Source organism: Neolamprologus multifasciatus, chromosome 2, assembly GCF_963576455.1.
Source record: "Neolamprologus multifasciatus chromosome 2, fNeoMul1.2, whole genome shotgun sequence".
NCBI lineage: Eukaryota > Metazoa > Chordata > Actinopteri > Cichliformes > Cichlidae > Neolamprologus > Neolamprologus multifasciatus.
Genome location: NC_140440.1, coordinates 33,945,539 through 33,955,698, shown reverse-complemented (window position 1 = coordinate 33,955,698; position 10,160 = coordinate 33,945,539). Strand labels below are relative to the sequence as shown.

Below are 10,160 nucleotides of genomic sequence, written 5' to 3'. Positions count from 1 at the left end.
TATTACCATGCCTCAAGACCTTTGCACAGTACTGTATGGCTCAAAACAGAGATGTTATTTTCTGTGGATTGATGGATAACCATTATTGCAAAAAACAAAAACGTGAGCAGACAATATAGAAAATGGGATTATAGAAGCCATCCCATTAAAAACAAACTTTAGCTTATATTTAAGCTTACAAGGTGTAAATTGCTTTAATATAAAATATTCCATCTGTCCATCACATAATCAGCATCACACCGATAACATCTGTTTAACTTAGACTATTTCCAGCTTTAGTACCCAGTCTCACATAGTCATGCGCTGAAATAGTTGGGATCTGGTCACCCTAAATATAATTACACGTGTTTGAAAACCAGTGATTGAACATGACATAACCCACTGAGACAGTTATTTTAATCTGAAGAAATCTAACAGACTCATACAAACAACGGCATATCTGATCAATCATTGTCTGCCTCATATGTTGAGGCATTTTCCATCCACCTTCCAGTAAGCCTCATAGGGTGACTTAAGAAAAAAAAAGTGTGTAGTAATGACATTGAATGTGGACTCTCATCGTATTGTGCTTTTACTAAGGGTCATCAAAAACCTAACACAAAGTGGACTGCCATGTCAGATTATTTAAAATGCTTTGTGGTGCATGTACAAAAATGACCTTCAAAGAAAAAACAAAAGAGAAACTTAAATGTGTTTACTTATACAAGTGGGCTGCCTTAGCAGCGTCATTATAGCCTATAACAACAAGAAGTGCTCCATTTTTGGCACATTTTGTGTGATTACAAACATAGCTATATCACTGGGCTACATGGCCTTGAAACTGTAAAACTTTGCTGATGCAGGATCACACATTTGCCACAGAAATTCCCAAAATTCCCAGTTCCCTACTTTAAATGTTAGTCCCACTTTTGACACTGACAGAAGAAACAAGCATCAGTTTAATTTTTATCCTTTTTTCTCTCTCAAACATGTGGTACATTTAGAGCATTGTTAGGTGTGTTAGCATTTGCCTGGGATACTGGGTGAACAAAAAGGAAGAAAAAAAAATAGTGACTTGATAACAAAGAGCATATTGATTCAAACCATGGACAAAGAAGAATCTAAGTTTGAAAATAAATACTTTTCCTCTCCATTAAAAAAAAGAAAAAAAAAGAAGAGCAAACTGAACAATATCTGTGTGTCTTCTTTGTCCCAGCTCTCTCAGAGGCACTGACAAATATGGACAATATTCTCTTTTCAATAGGCATGCAGTCCACAGGATCACAAGACCCCTGACGAAAAACCCTGTGGAGCTATAGCCATTCAGTTGTCGGTCGCTGGGTTGAAGATGATAATGGATAACTTCCACTGGAGCAGACGATTTAAGAGACCGAGCACTCAGAACAGCTTTCATCCTGACTGGACCACCTGCATCCACCTTTCTTTCATCTAAGCCACATAGTTGTACTGGTTGGAGTTCTCCTTGTCACGCTCCATGTAGTCCCTGTCAATAAGAGACTCTATCCTCTTTTTCAAGTCAGCAGGCTGAGAGGAGAGGACACACAGGAGGCACGAGTTAAAACATGAAAAACATGCCAGCATTTCAAGCTATAATTTGAGGTGTGATATAGACAAAAAAAAGAAGTGAAAAGGCAGATTCATGTTAGTCTTCCCAAAATTTATCATAAAATAAAAAGTAAATTAAAACACCTTCTCCTTTTCCTCTAGAACTACATAAAGGTGACCCTGTTATAGTTTTTTTTGTTATTTGATACATGCTGTTACACTGGAGCAGGGGTCCCCAATCCCAGTCCACGAGGGCTGGTGTCCCTGCAGGTTTTAGATGCGTCCTTGATCCATCACAGCTGATTTAAATGGAGAATTGACCTTCTCAACATGTCTTGAAGTTCTCCAGAGGCCTGGTAATGAGCTAATCATGTGACCCAGGGTGAGATCTAAAACCTGGAGGGACACCGGCCCTCGTGGACTGGGATTGGGGACCCCTGCACTGGAGGATGCGGATATTAAACACTGCCAAAGTTTAAAACCCTGATCCCCTAAGAGTCATATTCCAAATTTGGTCAACACAGCGTAACCGCAGCGTCTAACATTGTTCCCACACAGAGCTATGGAGACGATTATCTACATGTTTTAGCAGGATCAAGAACATGTGATACAACTGGTCTCTTGACACTCTTGTTTGTGGCATAGCTGCTTCTTTAAAAACACAAAACAAACAAAAACAAACAACCATGGAAATTCCAGACTGTACAGTTCCTCTAGTGGTCACCTGAGGCTGGCACCCAAAGCAAGCCAATTCCCATAGAGTCACATCTTAAAATGCCCAACTTTTCAGCATTAAAAACACATTTACAGCCTTGTAGATAAACAAACAAACAAAAAAATCTCATGTAGAACTAATTATCAAATATTTGTGTCTGTGCGGCACACCCGTACTGCATATGGCTGCAGCTTATAGTTCTTATGAAAAAAAAAAGAAAGAATTAAATTAACACTAGTGGACAAAAAACACCAAAGTTAAAGCTTTTAAATGCAAAACTGAAAACCAATGAGTGATCTCACAATCATGTGAAAAAGTGCATGTTTATAGGAATGTAGAGAGTCCCCTGAAAACTTCTTCACATGACTGTGGATCTTTTATCCTGTACGTGAAGACCAAACATGTTAAAATACGAAGAACTTCTTTGCCGTGAAGTGAAACTTTCAAAGCAGCCACTATCTCGGCTTCTCATTTTGGCTTCTTGATCTCTGACTATTTTTCCCCACTCCTTCCTCTTTGTGGTAAACACTGAAGTCACCCCCTATCATGTCCAAGCAAACTTTTAAACTGAATCAGCAATCTGTCACGCCGAAGCGTCACTGCTGTCTGGCCAAGTCCTAGTGGGTTTTTTTGGGTTAGATCTAGTTTAGCTGAAATTGTCAACTGTGGAAGAGCGGGGGTCTGCCCAGCAAATGAAAGAAACTTCCTTTACTGGAGGACTGAAAGTAGACGAAAAAGGAGAGGGACTGAAATGGTAAGTGAAAGTAGTGAATACCCAATACAATATTCACATGTAGGAAGCCCCACAGCTTAGAAGGTTTCAAAAGCTACATTCACTTCTCATTATTTCTACTATTAGATCATGCATTAAACCCAGTGTAGTCCTTCTGTATATTAAAAATACTGGCAACTACCAGTGCTATTTCAGCCTCCTAGTGGACACACCTATCAACTTAAAATTGGATTATTTTCAAGTTATTGCATTCACAAGATTTTCAGAAAACTTGACCTGAGGTCAAGGTCGTAGATACACTTATGGTGTCAATTTTAAGGCCCTACATTGCCTCATACTCGAGTTATCACCAGTGTTGGTCAAGTTACTTGAAAAAAGTAATCAGTAACTAATTACTGATTACTTCCCCCAAAAAGTAATCCCGTTACTTTACTGATTACTTATTTTCAAAAGTAATTAGTTAGTTACTTAGTTACTTTTTAACAACATGATTTACAACCTGAATAGGTGATAAAGTGATAGATCTTTCTGCCCAATTCTACTTTTTCTACATAATCCATCATACAAAATGTAATCAAATGGAAAAGTCTCTTTTTAAAACTTGTTTTATTAGTTTTAATCTTTTAACTTTATGCATCAAGCAAAAATTTAATTATCTGCAACATTCTCTGACTGGAAGAAATTAGTTTAACATTTAAACCTATTTTCTGCACATTCCAGCACATAAAATATTTTTGTGTGTTTACACTCAGTCTTTCAAATAGATGCAAGTAAAACACAGCAGAAAATAAATAAAGTCAAAGACTAGCGGTCCTGTTGCTCTATTTTCACCTGTAAAGCAGGAGTGGGGTAGGCGGAGGGTTACCCTGGTGCAGGTGTGCAGCGGTCAGTGGAAGAATCCGCGAGTTTCTCTGTGAGTTTCCCATTACGTCGTAGCTACTCGGTGCTTGTTTGGAAGTTTAGGGGTTTTTTCGCTGTAAAAAGAAGTTTTCTTCCCACGCACAACGGACACTAATGTTTTTGTCACTTTTTATGGAATCAAACTCAAAGTAAGGTCAGTACTTCCACGCTTTAAACGCTGCACGCTCATACTCTCTCTGCACTCGATATATGATCCATTGTTGATCTGCACACAGCTGTTGTCACGACGTCGCACTCGCTTACGTCACTCTCATGAGACATTCTCGCAAAAAATCACGGTTTTCGTAACGCAGTAACGCAGCGTTCCTACGGGAAAGTAACGGTAATCTAATTACCGTTTTTGCAATAGTAATCCTTTACTTTACTCGTTACTAGAAAAAGTAATCGGATTACCCATCTCTGGTTATCACATTCACAAACTTTGGTGTCTGCACCTGGTGATGGCATTCTCCATCAGCTTTTACGGCCGAGTGGTAAAAAGAAAACAAACAAACAAGCAAAACAAAACAGAAAATCAGTTGTGATTATCACCTTGACGGGGAACTTCAGCTGACTGTACACTTCAGACATCAAAAGATTATGGGTCAGAGTCTTCCTCATCTTCATGATCCGCACAATGGCAGCATCGATCTGGTACTGACGATCCTGAAAGACTCTTTCTGTGGTGCTGGCTTGCTCCTCCACCTGAGTAAAAAAGGCAAATTAAAAAGAATTTTCCGATCCTTGAAAGATAATTCAGGCTGAAAAATACGGTAAGAGCAAACATACTGTTTCTTTCATCTGGATCTGGTTTATTTTGATCCTGAACAGCTTGTGTTTGAAGTCGTCGTTGCAGGAAAACTTGTCCCCATCTTCTACATCTTTGCTTTTTGGGATTTTGGTGAGGACACGTGCTTTACCACATGCAAGTGACTGAAGAGTCCGCCGTAGCTCACTGTCCTCTGTGGAAAGGCCCAAAGATCAGCGTGGCTGGGAAAAAAATAGAGGATGCCATTTCTTCATGAAAAAGTGCTTTGATGTGTTAATACAAACCTATTCCTGTTGCCACTTTGATCTCTTCCAGGGTGAACTCCTCTCCCTCATTAAACATCAGTAAGACAAGAGTTTGGAAAAGTGACACCTGCAGCTCCTTCTTGCCCTTTTGCAAGAAACATCGAGACGATTAGCATTAAACTTGGCTCACTGAGTGAGCAAAACACACGAGGTCATTCTTAGAAAAGAGTTCAAACCTCTTTAAATTCAGCTTTTAAGACACAGTGGCCTAACGTCGACTGCCACTGCAGCTTCCTGCCACTGTGTTTGCCCAAATAGAAAGTCTTGAAGATCTCCTGCAGTCGCACCATCTGGACAAAGATAAGAGAGCTGTTACAAAGCGATGCTCGTTATATTGAAAAGTGCAAAATCAACCCTCAGTATTTGCTCAGGACTAACCTCAGGTGGCAGGTGCACCTCCATAGGGACGTACGTTGGCCAGTAGCCCATAGTGAGGATATTCACTGTCAGCTCGATATTGCCGGGAATGTTTTGGCACTGCATATACTACAGAAATACAAAGACACGAGTTTATCTACCCACAAAGAAGTTTTAATCTTAGTAAACTGAAACTAGCAGGAAACTGACTCCATTAGCAGGCAGTGTTGGTGAGGGTCCACCCTTTCAGTTTTATTGTAATTACACAAGTCTGAAGACGTAAAATCAAACTAGACTGTAATTATTAGGGGTGGGGAAAAAATCGATACTGTGTAGTATGGTGATATTTTGTTTGCTAATAATGTATGGATACAGGGACAGCAGAAATCGATATTTTGTTACAAAAAGGTTTTTGTGCTCTGACTTCAGAGCATGTTGATTCTTTTTCTGAGCAAGAATCCTGACATTCCTTCACTGTCCAAATGTGTTTAACTTTTTTTGGCAGCAATAAACATGACAGTTTACTTATTTTAATTTAAGACATGTTTTATTTTAATTCAGTTTAAAACTTTTTTATTTCATGTAAAATTATATTTTGTTTTAATTTACTTTCAAATTCTTCAGTTGCTGAAGGGGCTGCATAGTTTTCATAAACTGCATAGTTCAGAATAGCTATAATTGTACCAGATGGTTGTTCAGTTAAGTTGGACTAGACTGTAATACAAACGTTCAGTTTGTCAACAATCAAACTGAAATGAGAGAAAGACTGAGTGTGAGACTTTGATATTAGAGAAAATGAATATTGATAAAGTTTACCTTTATGTACAGAATCTGAATATCACAAAATATTTTAAAAAATTGCAAGTCAGGATTCTTGCTCAGAAAAAGGATCAACATGCTCTGAAGTCAGAGCACAAAATTCTTTTTTGTAACAAAATATCGATTTCTGCTGTCCCTGTATCGATACATTATTAGCAAACAAAATATCACCATACTACACAGTATCGATTTCCCCCCCCCGCCCACCCCTACTATTTATGTAGGCAAAGTGTTACCTGTTTGAACTGCACCATGATGTCCTTAGAAAGCTCCATGTCCTTGAACATCCCCTCCAACTTGCTGGTGAACGCTGCTCCACATTCTGGAAAACAAATGTCGTGAGTCAAAGTTCAATCAGTCACTGTCAGAATGTAGCGCCCGTGTGTACACGTGCTAAGAAATGGCACGAAGCTATGAAAACTGACCGTGTTTAAGCTTTGACAGCATGGATTTTTCAGCATCAACAGAAGCACTTTTTCCAACCAGCAACCTCTTAGCCAGGTCCTTTTTGTAAAACGCCTCGAAAACATCTTTTCCTGCAAGGACGTCAAAGTCTCACAACAAAGGCCGCACAAAGGACAAAGTACTGTACTTACACAACTGTTACAGTAAACGTTACCATAGATGAATCTAAAGATAATCATGATCTTATCCAGCATCTTCTCCAGCTCTTCATCCGTGGCCTCTTTGTTTCCTGCCCTCAGCTTTGAATCCACATGTTTTGCTATAGAGAAATGTTGATTATTGTTATTATTCTCTCCACTGTGTGGCAGTTATGAATGGGGAACATGCTTAGTTACAGACCTATGAGCTCTGCAGGTTTATTTGGCCGTTTGTTGATGAATGTTTCAAAAGCTTCCTTCATGGCATTAACAAATTTCTCATTCTTCATGAAACACACGTCGATGATTAGATCCACTTTATCTTTAAAGTCCAGCAACTCCTGCACCATGGTTTTGTCTTTTTCCGGATTGATTACGATCGTGCTTCCAAAAGCCTGAATTTGTATTTTCAAGACATTAAAAACAATTAAAACAGTTAATATTGATTCTGTCTTCTCTTCAGTCTTTCATTTAAAAGCTGCCATACCTTTATGTATTCTATCCAGTGCTGCAGGAGCACGTGAACGCCACCACGCACTCGACTGAAGAGCTGATAGAGGAGAGACAGATCCTGAATTCTGTTCTCATCCAGCAGGTTGGTCAGACCTGCAAGTTTCAAATAACAGTTAGAGGTCAATGAAGAGTCAGTATGAGGTGCAGACAAGACAGTCACACATCAGGTACTTCCAGAACAGCCACTTATGCTTCACTAAGGCTACGTTCACACTGCAGGCGAAAGCGCATCAAATCCGATTTTTTGACCCTATGCGACCCATATCCCATCATGGTGTGACAGTGTGAACGGCACAAATCCGATATTTTCAAATCCGATCTGGGTCACTTTCGTATGTGGTACTGAATCCGATACATATCTGATGTTTTAGAAAGCGACTGCTGTTTGATGGTCAAGTCGCATTAAATCCGTCTTTTACGTCACTGACACAAGACAGACGCCAATTATCAGCGCAGGAGAAGACATCGCGAACGCTTCCTGGACATCCGGTGAAACTGCTGCAGACAACGTTGGAGAAACGTGAACATTTTATTTGTACTGTATAATCTGCAGATTCTCACAGAAATCTGCAACTATCCTTTGAAGCTCCGCTCCTCTAAAACAGCAATAAGGATCATTATTAGGTTATTTACATTATTATGTAAATAACAAAATAACTTAAAGCAAAAATTGGGAAACGTAAAGTCCGAAGTCTTTATATTAAGGGCCATCAGTCAAACAATACTGTTGGTCTGGGTCTAAACAGAGCGCGTTGTGTGTGACGTCTTCTTTTGCGCATGCAGCCGCTTTGAGCGTTCACACTAGAGCGCGTTTGCTGTCACATTTTATTTGTAGTGTGAACGAGCAGACAAAAAAATCGGATTTGATCAAAAAATCGGAATTGAGCATCAAGACCTGCAGTGTGAACGTAGCCTAAGAGTAAAAAAACTAGGACAGCAGGTTGACTTTAATTTCATTCCCACCGACTGGATTCATTGCAATCACTCTCAGACTGATCGCCAAAGGTTTACAAATAACTGCAGTCTAATTTTTCATGCAGATTGCAAACATGTCAGTCAATACCAGTCAATCTGCGCAGATGAGTGAAAATCGCTTGAGGTCCATCTCTTTGCAATAAAGGACTCAACTTAACTGGTTGCATTCTGGTTATATTCCCAGAATTCCGCATCAAAGTTACTCGGCACCGATGTCACTCTGCATTTAAACTGCCATCCTGCAGTAACTAGAGAACTATTTGTTAAGGAATTTTTATTTTAAATTCATGATGTTCTGGCTAAACTCTGAATGTAAGTAGTGAATATGATTTTCATTGTATAATAATAATAATAATACATTTTATTTATAGGCGCCTTTCAGACCCTCAAGGTCACCTTACAGTAACACGTAATCATACCATAAAAAACATAAGAAAATTAAAGATAAAGATAAAATTTAGACATAAACAGTCATAAAAGTATAAAAGCAAATGTAAAAACTGAGCAAGGTAAAAATGGCCTAAGACAGATCAGGTGTATGCAATTCTAAACAGATGGGTTTTGAGTAGTGATTTAAAAGTGGTGAGACAGTGTGTGGTCCGTAGAGCAAGTGGGAGTGCATCCAAACTCTCGGGGCAGAACAACTAAAGGCTCTGAGTCCAATGGAAGTCAGGCGAGCAGGTGGAACTGACAGAAGGGAAGCTGAAGAAGAGCGGAGTGTACGAAGGGGCGAGTATGTGTGGAGAAGATCGGATAGATATGGAGGAGCGAGGTTATGAAGCGCTTTGAAAGTATTTGTCTTTGTATGTAGACAACAGCAGATTTGTTTTTTTCCCTCTTAACTTATCACAGTTCATCACTATTATCACAAGCAGATTGCATGCTATTGCTAACTTGACTCTATTCAGTTGCATACTGATAGTCCCGTTGCCATCTAGATGCACAAACGTTGTTTTGAAGACACTGACTGATTGGTCAGAGTGGTCATAGACCTGGTACCATATCGAAGCCATGGCATCACAATCACTGCACACAGTTACAATAGGTCTCTCTTTCTATACAAAGCGGTAGGGCTGCACGATTTTGCATAAAATGAGAATCACGATTTTTTTTGCTTAGAATTGAGATCACGATTCTCTCACGATTTTCTTTTCCAGTATAAATATTTATTGCACTTATTAACTGCACATAAACTTCATAACAGTTGAGACTGAACATAAAAACAATAAATAAACATAAAAACAACAAATGTCTCACATTTTGTCGTTGCCGCAAAATGTTTTACTGCTTGAACTTCCGTCTCCACCGTTGCTCGACGCTGCGTGTATAGAGCAGGTAGTGCAACAATAGAAAAATAGTTGTGGGACGGCACTGTGTAGCGTTTGTCTAGGGTGTTGATCATTTTCCTAAATCCCTCGTTTTGCACAGTGTTGATGGAGCCATATCTTTGGTCAGGTGATAAGTGATAGCCTCCGTAATTTCTTTGTGCCTGCGGGAGTTCGATGTGTATAGGGAAGCGCTGTATAAGGTTCCCGTTATTGATGTTTGGGTGGTTGACCGGGATGGATTTTCTCCCGTCACTTTCTCCTCATCCCTGACGAGCTCTCCGTTGTTTTTTCCCCGCCAATTTTAGCAGCCAGCTTCTGTATCACGTGGGAAGAGTGAGCGCTTGTTTTCATGCAGATTACGTCCCGGATCAAAATGCGGTACAATCGTCGTCGTCTTTTCTTTTTTTTTTTTAATCGTTGTCATTTGGAAATGAGATCGCACATAAGTATGAATCGAGATCGCGATTTTCTAACGATTAATCGTGCAGCCCTACAAAGCGGTGAAAGACAAAAAGACTTAAACAAAAAACTCTTTTTCTTTTTTGCATTTATAAAAATTACAGGCCACTAAATATCTGCCTTAATGAGGACTTAAGATT

General features: G+C 39.4%; 1 protein-coding gene across 1 annotated transcript in view; it reads right to left on the bottom strand.

Moving 5' to 3' along the window:
• Positions 1-380: 380 nt before the first annotated feature.
• cul4b (cullin 4B) overlaps positions 381-10,160 on the bottom strand; it is a 21,069-nt gene continuing 11,289 nt past the window's right edge. The window contains exons 10-20 of the mRNA XM_085179464.1: positions 7,233-7,351; positions 6,948-7,140; positions 6,763-6,867; positions 6,569-6,679; positions 6,380-6,465; positions 5,346-5,453; positions 5,144-5,257; positions 4,947-5,052; positions 4,683-4,855; positions 4,446-4,598; positions 381-1,524 (exon numbers count right to left, since the gene is read on the bottom strand). Of these exons, the coding sequence (XP_085035590.1) occupies positions 1,429-1,524; positions 4,446-4,598; positions 4,683-4,855; positions 4,947-5,052; positions 5,144-5,257; positions 5,346-5,453; positions 6,380-6,465; positions 6,569-6,679; positions 6,763-6,867; positions 6,948-7,140; positions 7,233-7,351 (1,364 nt within the window). The 3' untranslated portion in view covers positions 381-1,428. The remainder of the gene's footprint in view (positions 1,525-4,445; positions 4,599-4,682; positions 4,856-4,946; positions 5,053-5,143; positions 5,258-5,345; positions 5,454-6,379; positions 6,466-6,568; positions 6,680-6,762; positions 6,868-6,947; positions 7,141-7,232; positions 7,352-10,160) is intronic.